The sequence below is a fragment of the Aspergillus melleus genome (genome assembly GCF_016097325.1).
Source record: "Aspergillus melleus strain CBS 546.65 chromosome Unknown contig4, whole genome shotgun sequence".
Lineage (NCBI taxonomy): Eukaryota > Fungi > Ascomycota > Eurotiomycetes > Eurotiales > Aspergillaceae > Aspergillus > Aspergillus melleus.
The window spans coordinates 1,892,662-1,916,516 of NW_025763373.1; the positions used below are offsets into that span (position 1 = coordinate 1,892,662).

The 23,855-nt window shown below is 50.6% G+C and overlaps 10 protein-coding genes across 10 annotated transcripts; 2 read left to right on the top strand and 8 right to left on the bottom strand.

Moving 5' to 3' along the window:
• Positions 1-346: 346 nt before the first annotated feature.
• On the top strand, positions 347-2,352 carry LDX57_007586 (putative alpha-L-rhamnosidase A; the record flags this gene model as incomplete). The annotated part of the gene is made up of 1 exon (XM_046089301.1): positions 347-2,352. The coding sequence occupies exon 1, from the start codon at positions 367-369 to the stop codon at positions 2,350-2,352; it is 1,986 nt and encodes a 661-aa protein (XP_045945271.1). The 5' UTR covers positions 347-366.
• A 348-nt stretch (positions 2,353-2,700) lies between these two features.
• On the bottom strand, positions 2,701-3,743 carry LDX57_007587 (SDR family oxidoreductase; the record flags this gene model as incomplete). Its single annotated transcript, XM_046089302.1, has 3 exons — positions 2,701-2,760; positions 2,842-3,191; positions 3,302-3,743. The coding sequence occupies 3 exons, from the start codon at positions 3,741-3,743 to the stop codon at positions 2,701-2,703; spliced, it is 852 nt and encodes a 283-aa protein (XP_045945272.1).
• A 1,352-nt stretch (positions 3,744-5,095) lies between these two features.
• Positions 5,096-6,614, bottom strand: LDX57_007588 (uncharacterized protein; the record flags this gene model as incomplete). The annotated part of the gene is made up of 6 exons (XM_046089303.1): positions 5,096-5,474; positions 5,536-5,631; positions 5,729-6,111; positions 6,184-6,248; positions 6,303-6,359; positions 6,416-6,614. The coding sequence occupies 6 exons, from the start codon at positions 6,612-6,614 to the stop codon at positions 5,096-5,098; spliced, it is 1,179 nt and encodes a 392-aa protein (XP_045945273.1).
• A 1,055-nt stretch (positions 6,615-7,669) lies between these two features.
• On the bottom strand, positions 7,670-9,279 carry LDX57_007589 (aldehyde dehydrogenase family protein; the record flags this gene model as incomplete). The annotated part of the gene is made up of 4 exons (XM_046089304.1): positions 7,670-7,783; positions 7,860-8,271; positions 8,336-8,808; positions 8,878-9,279. 4 exons carry the CDS (start codon positions 9,277-9,279, stop codon positions 7,670-7,672), a joined length of 1,401 nt encoding a protein of 466 aa, XP_045945274.1.
• A 955-nt stretch (positions 9,280-10,234) lies between these two features.
• Positions 10,235-11,214, top strand: LDX57_007590 (oxidoreductase, short-chain dehydrogenase/reductase family; the record flags this gene model as incomplete). Its single annotated transcript, XM_046089305.1, has 4 exons — positions 10,235-10,284; positions 10,335-10,840; positions 10,887-10,923; positions 10,974-11,214. The coding sequence occupies 4 exons, from the start codon at positions 10,235-10,237 to the stop codon at positions 11,212-11,214; spliced, it is 834 nt and encodes a 277-aa protein (XP_045945275.1).
• A 98-nt stretch (positions 11,215-11,312) lies between these two features.
• LDX57_007591 (uncharacterized protein) lies at positions 11,313-12,528 on the bottom strand (the record flags this gene model as incomplete). Its single annotated transcript, XM_046089306.1, has 2 exons — positions 11,313-12,140; positions 12,193-12,528. The coding sequence occupies 2 exons, from the start codon at positions 12,526-12,528 to the stop codon at positions 11,313-11,315; spliced, it is 1,164 nt and encodes a 387-aa protein (XP_045945276.1).
• Positions 12,529-13,159: 631 nt separating this feature from the next.
• On the bottom strand, positions 13,160-14,713 carry LDX57_007592 (uncharacterized protein). Its single transcript, XM_046089307.1, has one exon. The coding sequence runs from the start codon at positions 14,705-14,707 to the stop codon at positions 13,286-13,288; it is 1,422 nt and encodes a 473-aa protein (XP_045945277.1). The 5' UTR covers positions 14,708-14,713; the 3' UTR covers positions 13,160-13,285.
• A 469-nt stretch (positions 14,714-15,182) lies between these two features.
• On the bottom strand, positions 15,183-16,904 carry LDX57_007593 (uncharacterized protein; the record flags this gene model as incomplete). The annotated part of the gene is made up of 2 exons (XM_046089308.1): positions 15,183-16,338; positions 16,390-16,904. The coding sequence occupies 2 exons, from the start codon at positions 16,902-16,904 to the stop codon at positions 15,183-15,185; spliced, it is 1,671 nt and encodes a 556-aa protein (XP_045945278.1).
• Positions 16,905-17,724: 820 nt separating this feature from the next.
• On the bottom strand, positions 17,725-19,878 carry LDX57_007594 (putative Melibiase subfamily; the record flags this gene model as incomplete). The annotated part of the gene is made up of 1 exon (XM_046089309.1): positions 17,725-19,878. One exon carries the CDS (start codon positions 19,876-19,878, stop codon positions 17,725-17,727), a length of 2,154 nt encoding a protein of 717 aa, XP_045945279.1.
• Positions 19,879-20,512: 634 nt separating this feature from the next.
• LDX57_007595 (aromatic amino acid ammonia-lyase) lies at positions 20,513-22,929 on the bottom strand. The gene is made up of 3 exons (XM_046089310.1): positions 22,660-22,929; positions 22,482-22,588; positions 20,513-22,428 (listed from the first exon to the last, which is right to left on the bottom strand). The coding sequence occupies exons 1-3, from the start codon at positions 22,797-22,799 to the stop codon at positions 20,567-20,569; spliced, it is 2,109 nt and encodes a 702-aa protein (XP_045945280.1). The 5' UTR covers positions 22,800-22,929; the 3' UTR covers positions 20,513-20,566.
• Positions 22,930-23,855: the final 926 nt, after the last annotated feature.

Consider the following 23,855-nt stretch of genomic DNA (forward strand, 5'->3'; position numbering starts at 1 on the left):
CAGGGTTGATAACCCCGTGGGGACGGCCTCCGCAGACCGAAAAAAATCCCTCGGGATGAAGCCGAGAGTGACGACACCGGTGGTAGATAGGGCTATTGAACGGATTCGGCGTCGAGTTGGGAACCACATCGTGCCAACATTGCGGGTCTTCCACTCTTCGGCTAACAGTTCGGGGTGTCGGGGTACCTGGCACCGAGTGTAAATGGTTCATAACCAGGAATGAGCGACTTTCTGGCTCTGGATATGACGATTTTCTTTCGAACTGGATCGTAGAGAAGGGCTGTGGGCCGGTATGGGAGAAGATTTAAATGTAGGAAGATCCCTGCCCAAGAGACTGCGTAGGTCTGTAGCACTAGTTCTGGAAGAATGAGGGTATATTCTCTGCCACTTTTGGCGACCGCCGCTCTGGCGGTCCCGTATGCCGACTACATTCTGGCTCCCTCTTCAAGAACTCTCACTCCTCCTGCTATCTATCGAACTGAGGGCTCCGTATCCCTCGCACCTTATTTGCTGCACAAAAACAGCACGACCCCCACGAAATTTCACGGAAAGTCCTCCGTCACTTTCGACTTCCAGAAGAACATCGCCGGCATTGTTTCCCTCGATGTCGCAAATGCCTCCACATCCGACGCCTACCTCGGCGTCACCTTCTCAGAGTCTAGCCTCTACGTGAGCAGCGAAGCCTGCGATGCCACTGCCGACGCCGGCCTCGATAGTCCCCTCTGGTTCAACGTCGGCTCGGGGACCGGAGAGTACACGGCGGAGGAAAGGCACGTCCGAGGCGGATTCCGATACATGACGGTCGTGAGCAACACGACGGCAGACGTATCTCTGAACAGCGTGACGGTCAACTTCACCGCCGCGCCGAAACAGGATCTCACAGCGTATACGGGATACTTCCACTGCGACGACGAACTGCTCAACCGGATCTGGTACGCCGGCGCGTACACCAACCAGCTCTGCACGATCGACCCGGAGATGGGCAACTCGCTCGTCTGGTACCAGATCATCAACAAGACGCAGACCATCGAGCTGCCCGAGACGGTCCCCTGGTGGAGTAACTACACCATCTCCAATGGGTCCAGCGTTCTCACGGACGGCGCGAAGCGCGATCGTCTCGTCTGGCCCGGGGATATGTCCGTGCAGCTGGAAGTGGTGGGCATCAGCACTTACGACCTGTATAGCATGCGCAACGCGCTCGAGCGGCTGCTAGTGCTGCAGAAGGAGGATGGACGACTCCCGTATGCCAGCCCGCCGTATGCCGATACCGTCAGCTTCACGTATCACTGCCAGAGTCTGATCGGGATCTACTTCTACTACCTGTACTCGGGCGACCGGGCGTGGTTGGCGCGTCACTGGGACCAGTTCAAGCTCGGGGTTGACTGGGCCCTGGGAAGCGTTGACGATACCGGACTGGCGAATATCACAGCCAGTTCGGACTGGTTGCGATTCGGAATGGGCGGACACAACATCGAAGCCAACGCCATCCTCTCCTACACCCTCCAGCAAGGTCTAACGCTATCGACACTCCTCAACGACACGACCCCCGTCCAAAACTGGACCCGAACGGCCTCTCGCATCAAATATTCCGCGAACTCCCTCCTCTGGGACGCCTCTGCGGGCCTCTACCGCGACAACCAAACCACAACCCTCCACCCGCAAGACGGCAACGTGTGGGCCGTCAAAGCCAACCTGACCAACTCGACTTCCCAAACGCGCCAACTCACCCACTCGCTCCGGTCCCGCTGGGGTAAATACGGCGCCCCGGCCCCGGAAGCCGGCGCCACCGTATCTCCCTTCATCAGCAGCCTGGAACTGCAGGCGCATTTTCTGGCCAACGACGCGCAGTCGGGGCTCGACCTCATGCGTCTCGAATGGGGCTTCATGCTGGATGATCCGCGCATGACGAACTCCACTTTCATCGAAGGGTACAGTGTCAATGGATCCTTGCATTACGAGCCGTATGCGAATGATCCGCGCGTGTCGCATGCGCATGGCTGGGCGACGGGGCCGACGAGTGCGTTGACGCACTATGCGGCTGGGTTGAGAATCACGAAGGAGGCGGGCGCGGAGTGGGAGGTTGCGCCGCAGCCCGGGGACTTGAGGAATGTGGACGCTGGGTTTGAGACGGTGAAGGGGAAGTTTGGGGTGAGGTTTGAGAGGAAGGGCAATGGTACTAGTAGTGTATATCGGAGGTTCGAGTTCAAAACTCCGGTGGGCACGAGGGGTGTAGTGAGGTTGCCGGGCGTGGAGGGATCGTTGGTTGGTGTGAATGGGACGGTGGTGAGGTTGAGGAGTGGTGAGGCGAATGGGTTGAAGGGAGGAAGTTGGAGGTTGGTTGGTGATGCTTGAGGTTTGGGTAACGGTGATGGCCGTGGAGGGACAAGACATTGTTGTATATTAAAATCTAGCTTCTTGACGAGTTATATGTGAATCCTATATTGTCTTCTTAACCTCTCATTCTTATTACTCTCAATATCATTAGGTGCTACGATGAAGATTTACTATCTATCGTTATCGAGACATAAATGACAACAAGGCTTGCTGGGTTGTCCTAAGTCTTGGGGGCATCCAAAGAAATTAAAAAATCCTTGGTGTGATTTGCTTTCCATCTAGAATAAGCAGTTATTTACAGAATCTATACTGCTTTTTGCCCTGTTTCTAATACCTCCGCTATGAATTTGTGACAGGTCTCTCTTTTTACTTACCCCCTTGCTTCGCCAGCTCATCCAACCCCTGTCCATCGCTCATCATGCGATCCTAACGAACTAGTTAGCCCCACAAACAGAACAGACGGAACACAATGAATCCGGACGAGGGAACATGTGGGAGAGAACGAACCAAAATAATCGCAGGACACCACCGAGACAGAAACTTAACGAGAGCACTGTACGGTCCCTTCCAAACCACCCCGCCAGCGGTGCCCAGTACGTCATCGACAATCGAGGCCGCGAACTCGTCAGCCGAGCATCTCTTGAGGTCGTCTCGTCCGGTCGCCCGATCGGAGATCATTTGTCTGATGGCCGCGTACCGCGAAGTCGGGGGCAAGATCACCTCGGGCTCGTTGGCGTGAAACGCGCTGGTGACGCTACCTGCCATAATGCAGACCACGCGGACACCCCAGGGGGCGAGTTCTAGGCGAAGCGTTTCGGATAACTGTGTGATGGCGGCTTTGGAAGAGGAGTAGACGCCTACAGTAAGGGGGAGTTGTTAGCCGGAGTTATGGTCAGTCGGATTTTGAAACCTATCCATCTATCTAGTCGGCTCAAAAATTGAGAATCAAGAAGGAGTCAAAACGCACCAAGCCAGGGAGTATTGACCACAGCACCCACACTACTCATATTAATGATCCTCCCCTTCGAAGCGATGAGTAGATCGCCACATGCTTTGATCAAGCGCAGCGGCCCCCATACATTTGCCTCGTACAAATCCATAGCAAGATCCATATCCGTGTCCAGTAGAGGCATGGTATATCCGGCGCCGGCGTTATTGACCAAAACATCGAGACCACGGCCGTGCTCAATGACTGCGCGCACGGCGTCCGCGATTGTGGAGGGGTCTCTAACGTCCAGAGGCAGCACTTGAACGTTCTCCAGGGAGGTTAGGCTCTCTGGGACTTTTGTCGGAGATCGGGCGGTGGCGAAGATATAATGACCCTGTCGGGCGAGGTTCAGGGCCAGAGCTGCTCCGATGCCATGGGCTGAACAGCCGGTGATGAGGATGGTTCGGGGGTTGGCGGTCATCTCGAGGTGAAGGAGCCTGTAGAGTGTAGAGCTTTCTGGTGTGGGGAAGAAAAGAGTGTGGATTTATGTGAAGTGCATGCAAAAGGACAGTCGTAAAGACACATGAAAAGGAAAGGGGATGTCTTGTCTTCGGTTCTCTCGGGCATTTCCCTTTCTGTTCCATCAGCAAGTTGGCACTAGACCCACCCCGGATTAGAATCCAACTGCCAGAAGGATCGCCTAATGGGTTCCGGATTTCCTGTTGTTGGATGCCTCGCTTGTATGGACTTGCACCTTTCCTAGTGGAATTTAGCACTGCATGTCAGCTGATCCACAATAGATATAGCCTCACTGCACCGCAAAAGCTTCATACAATTCAAGCATTTTTACACCATAGTTGTATTAGATTAAAAGTCACATCAGCTCTCTAAGCACCAATATAAAAACTACAAGACGATTCCAATATAAATATAAATATCATATTGATAATCTAACTTTCTTTTAAACCAAAATTATTCTGCTAATTTAGTTGCTATCCTTATTAGCATTCTCATTAAACTATTCTGTTGACATTTTCATTAAGCTATCCTGCTAGCTCAAATCATCCTACTAACTTCTTGAAATCCTATAAAGACCATCCTGCTAGCTCAAATCATTCTATTAACTATTTTCCCAACTATTCTATTAACAAAAACCTAACTCTTTAACTATTCTATTAATCTAAAAAATCACTCATTTATTCAAAATATTCTCCCGCGCTTCAAGCGATTCAAACGCCTCATTTTTCAAATTAAACACCTCATTCTCCAAATCAAACATCTTATTCTACAAGCCAAACGCCTCAAAAAAATTCAAACAAACGGTCTCCCTCAGATACAAATCATACTACTATAAATACTAAGTAGAAATATGATTGGCACTATACCAAATAAAAAAAATCTGTTTTTTTTTTTTATTGCAGAATTGAACATTTCAACCAATTTCTAACATTTCATACAATTTTTACGGTTTTTCATAATTTTTTTACATTTCCTGTGGTACTTCATCCATAAAAGAATATGTTGGATGCCTCGCTTATATGGACTTGCACCTTTCCTAATATAATTTACCACTACATGTCAACTGATCCATAATGGATATAGCCTCGCTATACTGCAAAGGCTTCATACAATTCAAGCATCTCGAAACTAGCGACTAGTCCTTGTCTCCAGCATACACAAGCTCGAGCAAACATCCATTCGCCTTAATTCCTGAGACAAAGAACTGAGAGAGAAGCGCGCTACTAGCATGACTCGTGGGTTACACCACCGTTCGGCGGTCAGACTACTTAAGTATATAAGGGAGAATGTGAAAGCAATCCTTGATCGCTCAGTCTACACAATTGAATGAGTATCCTGCTCAATGTTCACCTCCCGGTTAATCCCCCTTTCCGCGTGAATACTCGTCCTTCGACTCCCTGCATGAATTTGAACCGCCACCACCGACTTGGGTACATCCCCAAGTTCGTGCATCTGATTTGGAGTGTCCTTTTTCAGCAGATTCCTGCGAGACTGTTTCCAGCCGTTGCCCTCAATGCTTGACTGCTCTACCAGCGATCCTTGCATGTACCCGGACCGGCTCGAGCTACGTCGCAGAACCGTCAGTTTGGACTGCAGGCTCTTGAACAGATCTGTCTCTAGGATGTGCTTGCGGAGGAAAGACGGGAAGAATGGCATCGAGCTGACGATGATCGCGACGTTGTTCTCGACAATGCTGGGACACGTGAGATGGGATCCGACTCCCGAATGATTGTAACGTTTAAAAGACCACTTACATGCAGATGAAAACCGCACTCTGAACATACGCAGTATCGCTCGTGGTCAGCAGCTGCACCCGAAAGACGAGTGCGCAGACACTGGCGACGACACCCCTGTCGTGATTTGCAATATCAGCCTTCTTATTTCTTTCTTTCTTTTTCTGGAAGGCCGAGGGAAATGCCTTTCCAGACGATAGGAACAAAGACCTACATCAACGCTGTAGAGAAGATTACAAACAACTGTAGCCGCCGGCTGTTCGGCATTTGCAGTTGCGCCAGCAGCGGAAGCGGTAAGATCAAGATATAGATGTCCAAAACCACGGAGCATGCGCCCTGGACAACGGCCCAATAGGGCAAGCGATGGGGCCTGCCGTTGTAGAGTAGCTCTTCCCACGTTTCGCCGATGTGTGGTGCACTGAAATAGGTCTGCACAGGAATGCCCACCCAGTACAGGAGAAAGGTGAACACCATCCCGACCCAGATGGCGATTCGCATGGCCTGGTGGATGGTGAAGATCTCTAGATATAGGAGGAAGATGGAGAACTTGGCGAAGAATATTGTGGGGCATAGAACAGTGCTTGAGGCGTATAGCATCTGGTTGTTATTTTATTCGTGAGCTTCGCGATATACTCAGTAACACTGTTGGGAGGGAGGAAAAGGCCGTACCTTCATGTACGCGCCATTGTACCAACAAGCGGGAATATCCCATTGATGCCGGGCAAACTTCAACACTGTAGCGAGCTCTGAGCATCTTTATTGAAAGTATCCTGATCATGTCTTCTTACTTGCTAAGATCAACCCCACATATGCTGCTGAAAACACCAAAGCTATGATCACGAAGTCTGACACGCCGGCTAAGTTAGCACTGACGCAGCCAAGCTCGTCGCGTAAAACGCACAATCAGCCAAACCCAGCTTGCGAAGTCTAGTAGACACTCTGGCTCCCGTGAGAGCTGTGGCCCAGACCAAAGTCACCGTCGTCACCGCGATCGTAGTCGCAGCTAATGAGGGCGGATTCACTAGGTTAGACGCTTGGAGGCCCGGTGGCGTCCCCGCGGGGTATGCACACAGATCTACTCCTGCGTCGGTGGAGGCCATGATATTGATAATCAATCTTCGCTTATGCGAACTGCCATACCAGTAGCGCGAGGCGGGAGTTGGAAGCTTTTAAAAGAGAAGATTGATAACCCTGGCATATCCACCCGCCTAGCCGGCTGATGTCCGGCCATGAGGCTTCTTCGCCCCCACCGGCTGTTCAGCAACTTGCATGTTTCTTCATTTTATCCAGAGTATTTGAACTGATAAAGATGCATTTGAACCAGGTTATCTCGATTTCAGTCCCCTGCAAGGGGGCCGAATCAAGAGGGGACTCTGAGGGGTACGTCCGCCTGAAGGTAGCGCTGATGCAGCTAGCGCCGTCAGCCGAGTCAGTTCATTCGGCGAGACGGGATAATTAGGCCTCGGTGTTAGGAAACAGAGCAATGAATGGCCTCAGTATCACGAGTGAACGCAATCTGCAAGTACTGAGTAAGTATCAGCCGGGCAAAACTAGTACAGCATACGCGAGCAATCCTACCTATCGGTCAAACACTTTCAAACGGATCGAGACTATTCCAGCTTTTCCTTGAACCGGTTTGGCTCGAGCGACTGAGCTTACTGGGATAAGGCTGGATTTGGCAACTAGGTTATGCATGTTTGACTGTGTCAGATTTTAGGTCCTGCAGTCATTCGAAATTCATGCAGCGGCAGGAGCGGCGGCACCTATCAGGCCATATGTGCTATTATCGAAATAGAGCAGGTAAGATGAAGATCAGTATTTGCCAAGGAGCTGATTTGGGACACCTGAAGAGCCAAATCCTGATTTCTCGTGAGAGCTCAGGTACAGCGGCCGTCAAGATGTTGTGGAGATTGATATTGGGTGGGGTCGCCCATCGGGGAGGTACAGACCTTAGGTTGAATAAAGTAGTTAGGGCCGGTACTGTAGATAGGGAAGTGGCCTGATAAGCATACATACACGTTCAGATATCTGCAAGCACCGAGCAAACAAACGTGCACACCTACAGTAACAGCCCAACAATATGCTGTACAACAGCCTCCTAAATTACCACATATGGAAAAGAGTAAACCATAATCACATTTACTCAATAACTAAATCAGGCCTGCTGTTCCTTAATATGGAAGCTCTTCAACTTGTAAAACGCATCAAAACTATGGGGTCCCAACGTGCATCCCAATCCCGAATTCTTCCATCCGATCCACGCCAGATCCTACAACCCAACTAAGTTAGCAAACATCTCAGGCTCCCAACCCAATATTCTCTACCAGGGAGATCTCGAAACATACCGGACTCGGATAATCACACCGATTCAAAAACACCGTGCCAGCCTCTAACTTCTCCATCAACGCCTCCCCGGCGCCAACATCCTTCGTCCAGATACTCGCCGTCAAGCCAAAATCGGTATCATTCATCAGCGCCACCGCCTCGTCGTCCGACGCAACTTTCATGATGGGCATCACGGGCCCGAAGGTTTCTTCGCGCATGGTTCGCATATCATGGGAGACGTTGATCAGGACTTTAGGCGCGACGTAGTTTCCATTGGGCGGAGGAGCCGAGAATGTTGTGTTTTCGGGGGTGGCGTCAATGGCGCCCTTGGATAGTGCGTCGGCGATGTGCGCATTGATGGTCTTGACGGCTTGTTGGGAGATGACGGGGCCAGTGGTGGTGGTTTTGTCGAAGGGGTCGCCGAGTTTGTATCTTACCACTTTGTGAGCTATTCTGCAGCGGGGGATATAGGATGAAAGGCTAGGGGAGAACATACGTTGCCAATTCCTTCTGCACCTCTTTCGCAAACGCATCGTGGACATCCGCGTGCACGTAAACCCGCTCCACGGCGCAGCAGCTCTGTCCGGAACTGAACACTGCGCCGTCGACTAGCTGCGCCGCGACGTATGGGAGGTCTGCGTCCGGACGCACGTAGGCTGGGTCATTGCCACCGAGCTCTAGGTTCACAGGGACGACGCGACGGGCCGTGGCTTCGCGGATGCGCAGTCCGCCTTCGGTGGAGCCGGTGAACGAGATGAGGTTGATTTGGGGGAGGGCGACGATCTGGTCGAGCACGTCGAGAGAACCGCAGTGGATGAGCTGGAAGAGGTTGGGCGGGAGACCGGCCTGCGTGAAGAAGGATTGGAAGCGTTGGCCGACGAGAGGCGTCTGAGGGGATGGTCTGAGGAGAACGGCGTTTCCGGATAGGAGGGCGGGGACAATGGTGCTGATTGTGATGAGGTAGGGGTACTATAGTAGGACGTTTATTGTAAGTAAACGGTGTATTATTTTCCAATTAGACGGAGTTCTGGGGCGTACATTCCACGCCGTCGCAATAAACGCCACACCGACGGGCTCCTTCTTCAGAAACCGCCTGAACCCGTTCTGCGGCTGACCGGGGAGATTCTTGAGACTCTCGTCGGCAATCCCAAGAAGGTAGTCAGCGCGTAGGCGCATGGTATCGATCTCCTTGGTTGTGTAGGCGATGGGGCGACCCATTTGAGTCGTCAGCTCTTCCGCGAGAACTTGCTTATTGGCATCAATCAGCTCCAGCGCCTTGAGAATAATGGCCTTGCGCTCTGATAGAGGGACCTGTTTCCATGATTTCTGCGCATCTTGGGCGGAGATGGCGAGCTGGCGGGCCTCGTCGAGAGAGGTGCCCGGGTGCTCGTAGAGGAGCTTGTTGGTGGATGGAGAAAGGGTGCGGATTGCGTTGGACATGGTTGTGCTGTGGTGAGAGTATGAGAAGTTGGAGAAGTGGCTTTCAGTCCGATAAGATGTAGTTATAGGTTAAGATGCTCCGTGCCAGGCGTGACGCAGTTGATTAGGAGACCGCGCTCGAAGTATCAGGTGGGTCGGTGGATTGTGGTGTGTTGACTCCGCGAATAATAACCATCTCATCCGCGGTGAGGAGCAGCTTGGAATGGACTCTTTCCCCTATACCACCCGAAAGTTGGTCTTGGCTTACTTTCGTGAAGATTTACGGACTTTTCCCCGGCTGGTTGGCCTTACGAACCAGGCATTCGGGGTTGCGAGACCACTTGGTCCAACCTCTCTCTGCATCTTTTCCCTTAGAATTTAGTAGACATACTCGGAACAGTCCCAGTTGAAGTCAATAGAAAGTTGAATTTCTTCCGATTGATTCAACAATTGTCCCGGCAGCCCAAGCCAAATTCTGATTCACGATTCATGGCCTATACCGAATAACGAATGACCCTTGCAGATACTACACAATTCCTCGGTAAGATGAGGTTAGAAACAGAAACATCATCGCGACTCCATTCTATTCGCAAGCTTTCCATGGGAGCTCCCAGCTACCCCGCGGTCGACCGCCTAAACAGAACCCCACAGCGCGGTCCCGGACCGCGCTGTCGATCTTATCAAGACTCGCGTGCTTGTCCGCGCTTATCGAGCCTGCGCTCAACCAAACCGAGGTCGGAGTCGCGTTTAGTAATGGAGAAACTCAATTGACAGAGGGTTGGTCGGTCGGTCGGAGCTTAACCGCGTGGTGGGATGCAGGGGAGGTCATATGAACGATAGCAATGGTGGGGTTATAAAGTGCATTTCTTTTCTTCAGCAAATACCTACAACGATTTGATTAGAATTTGCGATCTCTTTCTCTGCCTGAATCGATTTAACATACCATCTTATTCACCACACACAAGAACATCACACAATGGTTGGAAGACTCGCCGGAAAGAACGCCCTTGTCACTGGTGCCGCCGGGTGCGTATTTCCGACTCCCGCTGCTAAGCAGGCTTTGCTAACGAATTCAGTGGCATCGGTCTCGAAACCACGATCCTCATGCTGCGCGAAGGCGCCTCCGTCCTTATGACCGATATAAGTGCCCCGGGCCTCGAAAAAGCCCTGGCGAAAGTAAACCAGGTTGTCCCAGAACACGACGGAAAGGTAGAATACCGCGTGGTCGACGTTTCCAAGGAAGCGGAAGTAGAGGCGGCCGTCGCGCATCTGGACGCATGGGGTGGTTTGGACGTGATCTTTAACAACGCTGGCATCATGCATGCGAAAGATGGCGACTCGGAAGAAACACCAGAGAGCATTTGGAACTTGACCATGGACATCAACGTCAAGGGCGTGTGGTATGGATCCAAGCATGCCGTCAAGAGTTTGCGGAGACACGGGAAGAAGAAGGGCAGCGTAATCAACACTGCCAGCATGGTTGCTCTGGTAGGCGCCGCAACTCCGCAGTTGGCCTACACTGCCAGCAAGGGTGCAGTTTTGGCCATGACTCGCGAGTTGGCAATTGTGCATGCGCGCGAAGGTGAGCTGATTCTCCTATCTGCGACGCTCATTACTAAAACGATCAGGTTTCCGCTTCAACTCCCTGTGTCCTGCACCCCTCAAGTAAGTCTTGTTCTCGTCCCAATTCATTGCTGCTCATCTAACTGTTGCAGCACCCCAATGTTGCAGGATTGGCTTGGAGACGACAAGGAAAAGCGATTCCGCCGTGAGGTTCACTTCCCCTCCGGTCGCTTTGGTGAGGCCATTGAGCAAGCCCATGCTGTCATCTTCCTGGCCAGTGACGAAAGCAGCTTCGTCAACGCTGCCGATTTTGTGGTTGATGGTGGCTTGACCAAAGCATACGTGACTCCGGAGGGACCCGCAACTGAAGCCCCCAAGAATTTAGGCCAATAGATACTCTTGCGAGGGCACTATCGAGGACGACGAGAGGGGGGGGGAAGGGGAGCATGAATGATGACCGTACTGTATGATTAAGATAGCCATGATTCACGTTATGCAAATGAGATCCATATTTGATATTTTTGCATCGCTCGACATATGTTCCATGGTCCAGCTTCTTCGAGAGGCATCTGCCACATGTGCTCAAGCAAGAGAAGCGTTCGATGCATATTTCCCAGGCCAAATGTGTTCACCATTGTAGTTAGTCGGTCCCGTAAATCCGCCTGATGATCTTCTTGAGATAGGCAGGATCCTATCACGGCGATAGGCCAACAGAGCCCAGAGTTGATTCGCACTGTCGCGGAGAGCTGGTTCAAATACATCATGCCTTCGACAATAGCGGTGTTCATCAACCCTTGGTGCATACCATTTTCAGTCCGCGTGAATGAGCTCAAGGCAGTGTATAGGTAGAGAAGCATGGCCTGTTGGAAGATGCGACCCGCCAGGAATACCTCGGGAGTGACGGTAGGGTAGGGTGACCACTGCAAAATCTGCGTTTGTAGTGAGCCGTACATGGCGATTTCGTCTGCTGATGGCATAGTTGGTTGTGCATCGTACATCATCCATTGTCTACCCAAGTCGAATATGCAAGGAATTAGAAGCAGGAGTTCCAACCAGCAACCGCAGAGATTGCCCAAATATTGAGAGTCAAGGAGCTGGCGAGCCCGATGCTCCAACTCAAAATTCAGCAAAAGCTGATGGCTGACCCTGGCGTCGATAGATATCATGCTGACTGCTGCCGTATAAGTGTAATATTCGATAACGAAATCTTTCAGTTCTTTAGGCACGGCTGCATCACTAAGAGACAATAGCCGTGTCAAAAGCGTGTTGGCTGCAGACAGATGATCAAAGATCGTGCCATTGATATCTCCTTTAGCCGTCTAGCCAAGTATGGTCAGCCGACATTCTATACCGGTCGCACATGGTGCATACCTCTGTAAAACACATGACAAGAGCCCCGACAGTCAACATCAATGAGTTAGATTCCTTGCCATTGATGAATTCGTTGACACCTTTGCGGAACAACTGCAAAGCTTTCGTATAGTGGCTTTGAGCAATTTCGTCGGAATCATTTCGGCTTCTGAACGCACGATGAGCAGCACTTTGCGTGAGAACGAGCTGGAGAAGAAGGTCACTGGTGAAAGCAAGCGGGACTATTTGTACCAAAAATGGATTGACGGGAGTTGTTCCATTGGCCATGCACTCAGCCGTGGTCGCCAGATAGTGGCTCAGTAATTGAAAGGATTCTTGACTGTAGCCTGGGAGCATCGATAGACTTCGAGGCACCAGGCCCCCAACGGCCAGAGTAGATAGGTCTGATACTGAGCTGTCCCTTCTCGGGGCAATCTGTTCAGGAGAAACATGTTCTTCGATCCGTAAGCCAGCAGGCTCGGCGGAGTCCGAGGTGCACGACAGTTGGGCGGGAGAAGCGGCAGATGATTCAGATTCCAATGAACCAACTGATCCACGATGCCCTTCTTCTGCCACTGGGCTAGATGGTTGGCCCTCGGGTCTGTGTTGATTCGTGGTCGTAGTATCTGGAGCATTTGCTACCGCTGCCGATGGATTCTGGGGTACACTGGATGGCCACTGGCAGGAGAGTTTATTGCGGACACATCCTCCGCAGGCCGGTCTGACTTCATCGCATTTTTTCTTGCGGCGTCTGCAAGTCCAGCAACCAGTCCTAACCCGAACAATGGGTTCCGTACGTAGTCTTCGAACTGGAGGCATCTGAATATTTGAGCTGGAGAGCGAGACTACTACTGTAGGTACGGGCGTTGCCACCGGGAAGATGAACGGGGAGAAGGCAGCGTGTGGTGGAGCCGGTCACGGGTGATAAATGCCCGCTTTCTTATCTTCATTCCTTCCTCTCTCTCTCTCTTCTCTACGACCATTCTTCGTGATCATCTCAATCTCCTGATTTCATTCCTACCGATCATCACAATAGCCATCCCCTGCATCTATCTCTCCCTAGAATAACCGATTTGATGCCTTACCTCCAAATGGCAAGACTCCGGGTCATTCATTACACACGACCGTACAAAAACAATTTCCGAGGCTGAAGCCACCCAAAATAACTCGGAAAGCTAGCCAGTGCATCTTCCGATCTATATACGCCCTCCTGTTCTCGTGCCGCCTTTCGTTCAATCTCATAGAACTTCCACGACCGCAAGATCCAAAGACTAAGGGCGCCCAAAATAAACATGCATGCGATATATACTTGGGTATTCAAGTAGCCAGAGCTGGCCACCAGGCTGAGAGCCACGGGCTCAGCGACGGTGGTTGGAACAACCAGCATAAGGCAGATCATAGAGAATGTCGTTGGCAGACGGCTCAATCCGACCACCTCAGCTGTCACGGGTGTTATCGTTCCCCAGAATGTCCCACTGACCATTCCCGATAAAATGGCGAACACTAAAAGGGGCGCGTACGACTGTGCTGGGATCCAGATGGCAAAACAGACAATGGCGCAAAAGGCTGTCATAAACGTCGAAACCGTGATTCTTCCGAAACTGTCGCTAATGTAGCCGGTCAGAGGCCGTCCAATTGCTAGCCCAAGGTTCAGGATAGCACCTGCTACCGATCCCTGCTGTGGGCTTAGCCCGATTGAGGACGCGCAATGCGGCAATGAGTATATCAAAGCAATGAAACCCAGCTCCGTGCTGACTCCCCATACGATCATCAGAAAGACTTGGAAATTGAAATCGCGAAAATTGAATGTCCGCTCAGCGATAGCAGCCCGAGATTGTTTGCGGTCCTTCAGCAACAACGAGCATACCAGATTGGACCCCAGCGCGCAGAATGCCAGGATCTTGTAGGTCATCTGCCAGCCCATGGTCTCGGTTGTATGACCTGATGCCAAGCTATAGACAAGTCCGCCAATCCCAGAGCCGGAGGCGGCAATGCCGATAGAAAAGCTCCTCTTGGTTGAGAACCAAGGAGGAAGAATGGCCATGGCAGTGAGGTAGAGGAAGCCCATGCCGAAGCCAAAACACACACCTTGAGACAAAAACAAATGCCATATCTTTGTGGCATAGGATGCACTGAAAAGAGAGGCAAAGACCAGTGCTGTGCCAAACAGTAAAGTCATTGTGGTTCCCACAGCTTTGTATGTCTTGGTGACAATGGGCCCAATCAACAAGCACTGGGAGATAGACAATCCACCGATGAATGCATAATCCAGGTGACCAGCACTGGGAAATGTCGAGTTGGACAGGAAATAGGCAAGGATTACTCCCCACGCGCTAATCACGCCCCAGGTGTGCACAGTGATCATAAACACGCAGAATGTGCACACCCAGCCATAGCCGCCATCCGGAGGGATGTCTTCGAAGGCATCTACATTGTAGTTTTCCGCAATGTTTATCTCGCCTTGCTCGGTAGTCGGAGTTTGGAAGGGATCATTGCCTTGCCGAGAAGTGGTTCTTTCGAGGTCGACACCATTCATTGTCAGGCCCAGCCAAGATGAAATTGGCAATAAAACTCCGGATATCCAATCTTTGTGAGACGAACGCAATTTAAGTGAGTGTGAGGATGGAGTGAAGCGAGGTGGGGTGAGAAATGGAATCATCCTGGGGCTGTCTTGTGTGCGCAAGCATTATTGTCGACCAGAATGACCCAAAACTGCCCTAAAACATTGTACCCTGACGATCAATCAGCCCTGAGGTCCTTACACCCGACATGTCTATCACAATCAATTGGAAATTTCTTGCTGGTGTCACTGGTGAGGATGTTCAATCCGAAAGGCGATTTGTGTTTGGCACAGTTAACTAACTTACGGCTGGTCAAATACAGATCGAGCTTTTCGAACGTCTTGTTACTCCATATAAAAGGGTATAGCGACGAAACGACCTTATAATCCAGAAATTATTATTGAAATGCATCTCGAAAATCAGAAGATGAGCTATTGGAACTTGAAGAGATTATATGGTAAGGGCTGATTTCTCTTCGGGTGGACCTTCTCTTGCCCGATCTTTGATCGCCACATTCTCCGCGTACGCGTCGACGTGATACCTTCCAAAGATTTTGGTTGGCACTCCGGCCGCGAACATAATGTCCAGTTCCTCAAAAGTCCGCCCTTTGGTCTCGGTGAGACGAAAGTAACCCCAGACAAACGTGAGGAAAGCAGCAACGAACCAGAAAAAGCCCGTTTTGCCTCTCCAATTCCATGCGATCGGGTTCATCATGTATGGTTCAATGACATTGGCCACCACAACCGTAATGTAATAAGCATTGCGGGCCAGGCAGATCGTCTTCGATCGCAATCGCGTCGATGAGACCTCTGGTGCTATAGACCAACCCATTGGTCCCACGGTCATTGAGAAGGTAAACAGCCAAACTATGCACAGAGCAGACTGCGCCCAAAGAAGATTGTTGTTATCCTTCGCAAGGGACAGAAAGCCGATAACGAGAAGATATAATGACATCAGTCCCATGCCACCCAAATACATGAGTCGGCGACCTAATCCCTTCATGAGAAACCAGGAAAGAACTGTTGCCACGAATGCAACTGCTGTGCCACCCAATCCGAGCTTGTATGCGGCCGATGGAGTCATTCCCGCTTGCTCGAAGAAATATGTGCCTGTGTACGCGAACTGGCTGCCGGCCAGCACCTGTCCGGCAAACGTCACGCAAGCGATTTCCGTGCGTCGCAGATTGCTCCCTCGGAAGCAATCCCAGTACGAGCTGCCAGCCTCGATTTCCCGTTCGATGCTGTCTGTATGGATCATCATGGCAACTATTTGTCGAGGGTTAGCTCTGTCCGATCCGCTAGTTAGGCGACGGACTGTCTTCTGGGCGGCATCGTATTGTCCATGGCGCACCTGCCACCAGGGCGACTCTGGCATAAGAATGGCTACGAAAAATAGCGGTGCTGGCCAGACCCATTGTACGGCATACGGAATACGCCACGACCATTGGTTATCCCGACTTAACAAGCTTTGAAGCACACCAGCGCTAATGAACTGGCCGATAACGAAGCACATATTTGTGTAGGATGTTAAATATGGTCGCAGTGCCATGGGCAATAATTCCGACGAGTATGCCGGTCCGATCGTTGCAAAAACGCCCCACGGGATGCTATCGAAGCACTGTCAGGAAGTCTCTTAGTAAATGAAACATTACACTCACCCGCAAAGAACCTGCCCAGTCACTTGAAGACCTAAGGACTTTCCAAAGAATGACACGAATATAAAGCCGCACATGACCACCTGCGCCCCCATGAATACCTTCTTGAACCCATAATGCTTAACCAGGTACCCGTTTAGAAATGCGCCGACGATGCAGCCCACATTACTGCCGGCTCCTAGAGCTGACTGCCACGCCTCGGGCACCTGATATCCGTCTCCGTGCTCGATGCCGAATTGCTTCTGGAAGGCTGGATATCCATAGAAACTGCCAATGAGATTGGTGTCATATCCCTCCATGATGATTGACATGGAGATGGTGAGTGACCAGATCACCGCCCAAGGGTAAGATCGTAGGGCCTGCCGAACAGTCATGTTATGTTCATTGGTGTTTGCCGCTTTGGCTTCGTCCACGCTCATATGCCATGCAGCAGTTTCCTCGGCACATTGTGTGTCTTCGTTGGAGTTCCGCGCCTCCAGGTCGGCCGATGACGGATGATCGGCCTTGGGCTTCTCCATTTTCTATCGGTTGAACGAACTATTTCTGGGTAAGTGAATACAACTGCCACTAACATAAAACAATTCAATTACCTTGTGTCGAGATCAATACAGTGATCTTCTCAAACACTACCTAACAAGGAATGTATCATATGGGCCCACGCTGGGTTATATACCAATGAACACACCGCTTCGGCAACAAACACAACCCAATAGATAAGCACATCGTTCTGCGTCAAATTCCCGAGAATGGACCCTTATTTCGAGCTACCCCTTGCGTCCTTATCACTGCAGGGGACAACAACTAGCACATGACTCAATTGATCCTATCTCGCCACCTGCAGTCTTCAGAAAGACGTTTGAGACACTCGAGACGAGTCTAGAGAAGCGAACGAGGGCCTAGAAAGCGGGTTTGATGCAACGTTGGGCTGCCGCGGCGGAGATTGCCAGTTATCGGCTCGTTGGAATGCTTTGTGTAGGGCGAGGTGTGGAGAAATGTCTATTCTTTGTAGTGTAAACTGAGCAAAGGACATCGTCTCCTTTCTGGTTGAATATGACATCTATGTAGTTTCGTTGTTTCAAGGTTCATATTGTTCAGGAGTAACATGACCAGTCAAGAGAGACTACCAGATCACGGGTGCTTGGTTAAATATCTATCTAACGATCCTCGACCTCAAGGAACCAATACTCGATAAGACAATGGAAGTTCCACGTTCAATAACTCGGCATCAAACTTCAGAATTTGTCCCTCAAGAGTCACTGTGCATGCATAAAACATATCCATCTACGTCCAAAATAAACGGCCATTTGATATCCACTAATGTAAGAAGAAGCATCAACCTCAAGACACAGTGACCTTCAGTAATCGAGCCGCCATATTCGAAGGAATATGAACTTTGAGCAAGCCCTCAGATCTATCCCATGATACTTCGGTGGGGAAGGAAGCCGGGTAAAGCAACTGAACACTGGCTTTGCGGCCACGGAACGCCACAAGGGGGAGCTCAACTGACTCAGGTCCCCCTCGCCTCCAAACAGAGATGTAAGAATGCCCTGCATCTTGCCCTTCAAAGGTTCGAGCCGACATTCCGAGAGCAATCCAATCATCATGCCAATGAGGAAGATCAAGTGGCCAGAATGCAGTGGCTGTTTTGAGGTCTGATCGGATGGTTCGATAGACGTCCATGCCTTGTTTTACCAAGGCAAATTGATGAGGCTGAAGAAGATCTAGTCGTCCACTGAGGTGAATACGACCCAGTAGACTGTTGACGACAGTCATTGCGTTGATTTCGTCATCCCATTCGGGCTGAGGATACGCCCACACGGCCCCTTGTTCGGGAGTCACGGCCGTTGGAAGGGCCGCGGCAATAGCAGCATATCGATCGGGGTCTTGCTGGTCACTGGTGGATTGGAGCGCGTGTACGGCTAACATGGCGTAGTCCATTCGCTGAGCACCACTGGAGCAGTTTTCGATAACAAGCTTGGGGTATTTGTCGTGCAGTTCGCTAACCCATCGTAGGTAGGCCCTGCTATGCTCTAATTGACCAGATCCAGGGCTGGAACAACTGACGTCAGTTCCTTGCGTGACTTCGATGTTGTAGTCGAACTTGAAGTAACCGACACCATATGCTGTAACGAGGTGATGGATGATGTTACTCATATGGTCTCTCACGACCTTTTGCCGGTAGTCGAGTTGGTATCTCCCCTTTTCGACAATGCGGTGACCGTCTCGTCGGAAGAAAGCGTCTTCAGGGAGCTGTTGGGCAACGACGCTTCGGACTCCGACTACCTCTGGCTCTATCCAGAGGCCTGGGGTTAGACCTCGTGCTTTCAACTGGGACAAAAGCTCCTTGAATCCCATCGGAAACCGTTTCTTCGAAGGCTCCCACAGCCCGACATCGTCCCACCATCCCGAATCATCGGCGTACCATCCGGCGTCAATCACAAAATACTCAGCCCCAGCTTCGACTACGGGGTCAATGAGAGCCAGGATCTTCTGATCCGTGGGGTCACCCATGAGACAGTTCATGTAGTCGTTGAAGATGATCGGCAATCGCTCGTGGTCCTCATGTTGCCGTCTCATTTCCCGTCGGTACCACGTCATCTCAGCGAACGCCTTCTCGTAGTTGTCGAAGACGTGACATATTGAAACAGGTACTGTTGTGAACTCCTGTCCCGGAGAGAGCCTTTCTCTCCAGTCGTGGCCCGCCTCGACAGGCCCTCCCGCTGCTACATAGACGCTGTCTTTCCAGTCTCCGATTTCCCATCGCCAGGACCCGTTGTTCTCCACCTGCCAAAGCCACGTTTCTGCGTTGTCATCCCGCTTCAACAGACCCATGGGTAGGTGACCTTCTGTTGAGAAGCTTCCATGGTTGGAAACAGTATAATGAGCCAGACTGGCCGCATGTGCTTCCGGGCGGCCGTAGACTCCGTAATCATCGATCCCGAGACTGGGTAGATCATGCTCGATCCATTGCGCCTCTCTGAACCATGAATTGTTAGCTACTGACAGCTTGTAATTAAACCACCACTTCTCAGAACCTGTTGTTAATCCCCCAAGAACGAGCGAGCTGAGTTGGGTTACCAAAATGTCCTGGTCGCTATCATTTCGAATCGTGGCTGTTGATGAAAGAACCGGAACGCACTGGTATACTTTGAGATGGCAGGTGACGGTAATTCTGGAGGCTTTGTCCACGAGAACAACGTCTAAAGTTTTGGTTCCAGCTTGCGTGCTGATGTGGTGCGATTGGTATCTCAGCCGCGTTCCCAAATAGCTTCCAACGAGAGACTTGGAGGACTTATGTTTCTCAGTGCCTTCGCCTGCGAGACGCACTTCTACAAGCGGAGCGAACGAATTTGCGAAGTATTTCGATGCTGAAGGGCGAGTCGAGCCAGGAACCGGGACAACTTCTTGTAGAAAGGCTGCTCCGTCTTCATCAATGTGGACTTTGACTTTGAGAGCGTCACTCTGAACTGAGATTGTGTTTGGGAAGGTCATGATTCGCAGACAACGATGGAGTTGCGAGGAAAACAGTGTGTTGAGCGTTCGATTCAAACTAGATCAAGAAAGACGTTTTGACTTAAAAAATCTCCATTTAGAGTTCCACTGGCAATGAAAGGCAAAAACAACCCCTCTAAAACGGCCATTAGTTCCCCACTCGACAGGTAGCATTGCTATCTCAGCGTGCATGGATGAAGGGAGACAGACGGTTGGTGGGAAAAAGTAGAAGATCCTTGAGTGGAAATATTTCCCCGCATTCTAAATTCATTGCCCTTTCACTCGCTTGATCCCATTCATGCATTGCACGCCTACTTACAAGCCTCCCTTATCTATTTTTTGATTGACAGAGTTGCGTGTGAAGGACATCTCATATGCAGTAGATAGACTGCCCTGGCAGCTTTTTAAAATGGCAGCCATGCGCCTTCCTAAATGGGAGTTGTGGACGCGATTCACTGATCCTTCGGTTGGCGCTCACTTTCCATCTACCTTGCTACATCTACTCGGAATGATCGAGCGATTAGGGCCTAGCCAAAGCGAAAGCTCATTTATTTGACCAATTCAGTCACCCATAGGAGATCATCTGTTTGGTTACATGGAGAGGGAATAAAAACAATAGTGACATCAACCACGACCAGAAATCCCACGAGATAAGAACAGATCCAACCACTTCTTAAACAAACGAGTCCTAATCCTCCACGCGAGCAAGCAGTGCACCGAGAAGAATACCAGTCATATGGTCCTTACGCAGGGCGTCATAGATAATCGATATCCAAGCTCCGATCGTCTTCTTGTCTCTTCCGTTGAGGGAATTGGCCGCTTTCTCGTCGCACGACAGATGCTCGATAAAGCCTTGATGAAATGGAATGCCCAATTGACGCCGGATATACACATAAACCAACTTCGATCCAACGCCCATGTAGTCATGGGTATTCGGCTCTTCACAGAACTCATCAAACACCTCCTTGTAAGCCAGGGTCAGGTTGTGCGCAGCGAGCTCTCTCCACGAGTCGATTTTAACGAGACGATTCACTTCGGGGTGACCAGTCGGGTGGATCTTGGCGACTTCTCTCACCACTATGGGCAAGGAGTTGTCGACAACATAACGGCAACGTTGTTTGGTGTCCAGGCGGGAGGTCACGGGCCAGGTAGCTTGAATGGAAACGATGACTTGTTTGAACAGCCCTTCAATTTCATTTGCGGTGAGGAAGTCATTGAAAGCAAAAGTCATCGCCCCAAAGAGAACTGTGTCAATTTTCCCATAAAAGTTCAACTGCAGAACACGCAGGTCAAGGGCCTGGCACGCGACATACAGAGAGCATGCTGCCATCATGGAGACTAGATCAACCGCTTTCATAGTGTACCGTGCTGTCACAAAGGCCAGGGAGTTGACGGCTTGATTATGCATCTCGGCAGTTTGGACATGTGAGCTGACCGGGTTCGCGAGATAGGCCAGCTCTGACATGTACGCAGCCATGTTGATATCGACTCCCTTCATAGTAAACGACACACTAGGCTCATCGGCAGCCAGGTTAGTCGGCAGGCCGTTGCTCAGACCAGGGTCTATCATCTCGGTACACTGTGCAAAAAGCAGTTTACCCAGCATCTGCAGTGCCAGACGAGTCTTTTCCATCGCCGATGTCACCGACGTGGCTTGGAAGTTTCCGCCACAGTAGTATCGTGACGCCGAGCTGTCGATCAAGGGATTGTCGGTGGTGGAATTCAACTCTACATCAATCTGGCGATCGGCGAGCGCGAGGTCCTCCAGCTGGGGCCCAATCCACTGAGCAGCTGTTCTGATGGAATATCGATCCTGAATCAAACCTGCATACTTTGTCTGCACTTCTTCATTTCCCTTCGCGAGATGAGAGCCCTGAAGCACGGCGAAAATATTAGTAGCAGCCTCCATCTGGCCCTCGTGGGGGCGGGTCAGGTGAATGAACGGGTGGAAACTGTTCTTTGAGCCGGCGAGGGCCTCCACAGTAATTGCAGTCACGACCTGGGATAAAACGGCAAGTTGATGGGCCTCATACAAGACAAGGCTAGCCAAGCCAGCGGCCGCCGCAGTTCCATTCACGAGTCCAAGCGCCTCCTTTGGGCCTAGGGTAATCCCTGGGATCTTGTGTGCGTTGAGAGCTTTCTGTGCGGTAACGAACCGACGTTCAGGGCTCTTGCCAATCTGCACAAATATTCCAGGGTTTCCTTCAGCGGCCCCAACAATGTAAGCGAGAGGCATCAGATCCCCGGAGGCCGAAATGGTACCGCGAAGAGGCACCACGGGGACTATTCTATGGCGGATCAAGCGTAGGATTGCCTTGATAGAAGCCACGGATACAGCCGAGTGACCTCTAGCGACAGAATTGCAGCGGACCAGCATGGTTGCTTTCACCCATTCAGGCGCCATGGAATGGCTTTCCAGCGCAGACCCCTCATCCCCGATGTCACCATCTGTCAAGATACCACTCTGAAGAAACTGCAAGAGGGATTTCTGCAACGTGAATACTTGGGTAGTTCGAGAATCCGCGCTTCCTCCGAAGCCGGTGTTGACCCCTGCATCCATCAGTCATCAACTCATCGTTACGGGGAATGATTGGATATCTTACCATAAATGAAGTCTCCTCTAGCCAAACAGTCAGTCAAAACGCTGACGCTTCTGTTGATGCTCGCGATTCTCTCAGGGTCCTTGGTCAGATGAGGGCGACAGCCAGCTCTGATCCCATCGCTCGTTAGTCTCCAGCTTCGTTTTGCAGGGTGAAGTGAAAGGAAAAGCGCTGAGCTTACTTGGCAACTGCGACGACGTCGGCAATAGTCAAGCTGTCTCCATCGATGGTAACCTTTCCAGCTTGAATGTTGGCCTGCACTTTTTCCCAGCGGGCTCTAGCCACTTCAAGATGGCTCTGAAACTGGTTGTAGCTAAACATCGTGGTAGCTGATAGATGTAAAGGGTTAAGAGAAGGACAAAGAGGTATATTAGGAACGGATTCAACAGAGGTAGTGTCTCTGCAACCTCTCTGTACGGTGTGAGTAGGGGGAAATGTTCTCGCTTAGACGAGGAGCTGACCTGCACGCGTCTGTGTCGGACGACAACCTTGGAAGTCCCTGGGTACTAGGGCGCGTCCGGGGATTCACGTGGTCTCATAGGGACTCACTGTTGCTCTTTTGGGGCTGCCTACACCCGCCACCGGGCCTGATTGGCTCCGAGAGATGTTCTCACTCAAGCACGGTGAATGACACACAAATTTTGTCGTGTTTTGAATCTCAGCGTTACTGGGAAGAGAGCTTCTGTTCAAAATTCTGACTTTCACTCCATATGCTTTACTCTGTCGCAACATTTGACTACCATAAGGTAAGTGACGAAGCAGCCATCTCGGAAGAATCCAATATACTTTTCTAATACTACGATGTCACCTGGTCACGCTGAGAGAAAGCACGGTCTCATGACTTCTAGCACATTTCGAGTTCTTTCTCGTGAGTTGTCACTTGGAAAAAAGTCTTCAGCTTTATGAGGCACGCATTGCTACGGACAGTAAGAGCCAGATTATCTCACATCATTTTCGCCAGGCGCTATCGTTCTCTTTTCTCTCTGCTCATTTTCACTAGGAAAGTTTGAAAGCGTCCAGATAGGCTCTTAAGATGACCTTTGTTACGATTTGGGTTACTTTATTTTGTCTATTACTCCTGCTATTGTTCTCCTTTGAGGCATAGTTTCAGGTAAAGCGTGCTTAGGGTCTCTACAAGTCTATTTACATCATCATGACAGGGTCAATTTCAATATAATGGGAGATGGTCTTTCTTGTGAAAGAAGGTGATTATCACAAACTTACTATGTTTGTTTACATCTTAATTTTGAACAAAGAACTTCCAGTGACTGTAATCACTAGATGCGTTCCTTTCATGTTCGAGACTCTAGTCTTCCTATGCACACAAATGAAATGATCTATTCAAGCTATCTTTCGCTAACCCAGAAGTTTCTATCG

Bases quoted from the DNA above. Each gene is read 5' to 3' on its own strand.
- LDX57_007592 (XM_046089307.1), bottom strand. From the start codon at position 14,707: ATGAATGGTGTCGACCTCGAAAGAACCACTTCTCGGCAAGGCAATGAT.
- LDX57_007595 (XM_046089310.1), bottom strand. From the start codon at position 22,799: ATGTTTAGCTACAACCAGTTTCAGAGCCATCTTGAAGTGGCTAGAGCC. The intron at 22,589-22,659 runs GTAAGCTCAGCG...CGATGGGATCAG, and splicing joins GACGTCGTCGCAGTTGCCAA to AGCTGGCTGTCGCCCTCATC. The intron at 22,429-22,481 runs GTAAGATATCCA...TGATGGATGCAG, and splicing joins TAGAGGAGACTTCATTTATG to GGGTCAACACCGGCTTCGGA.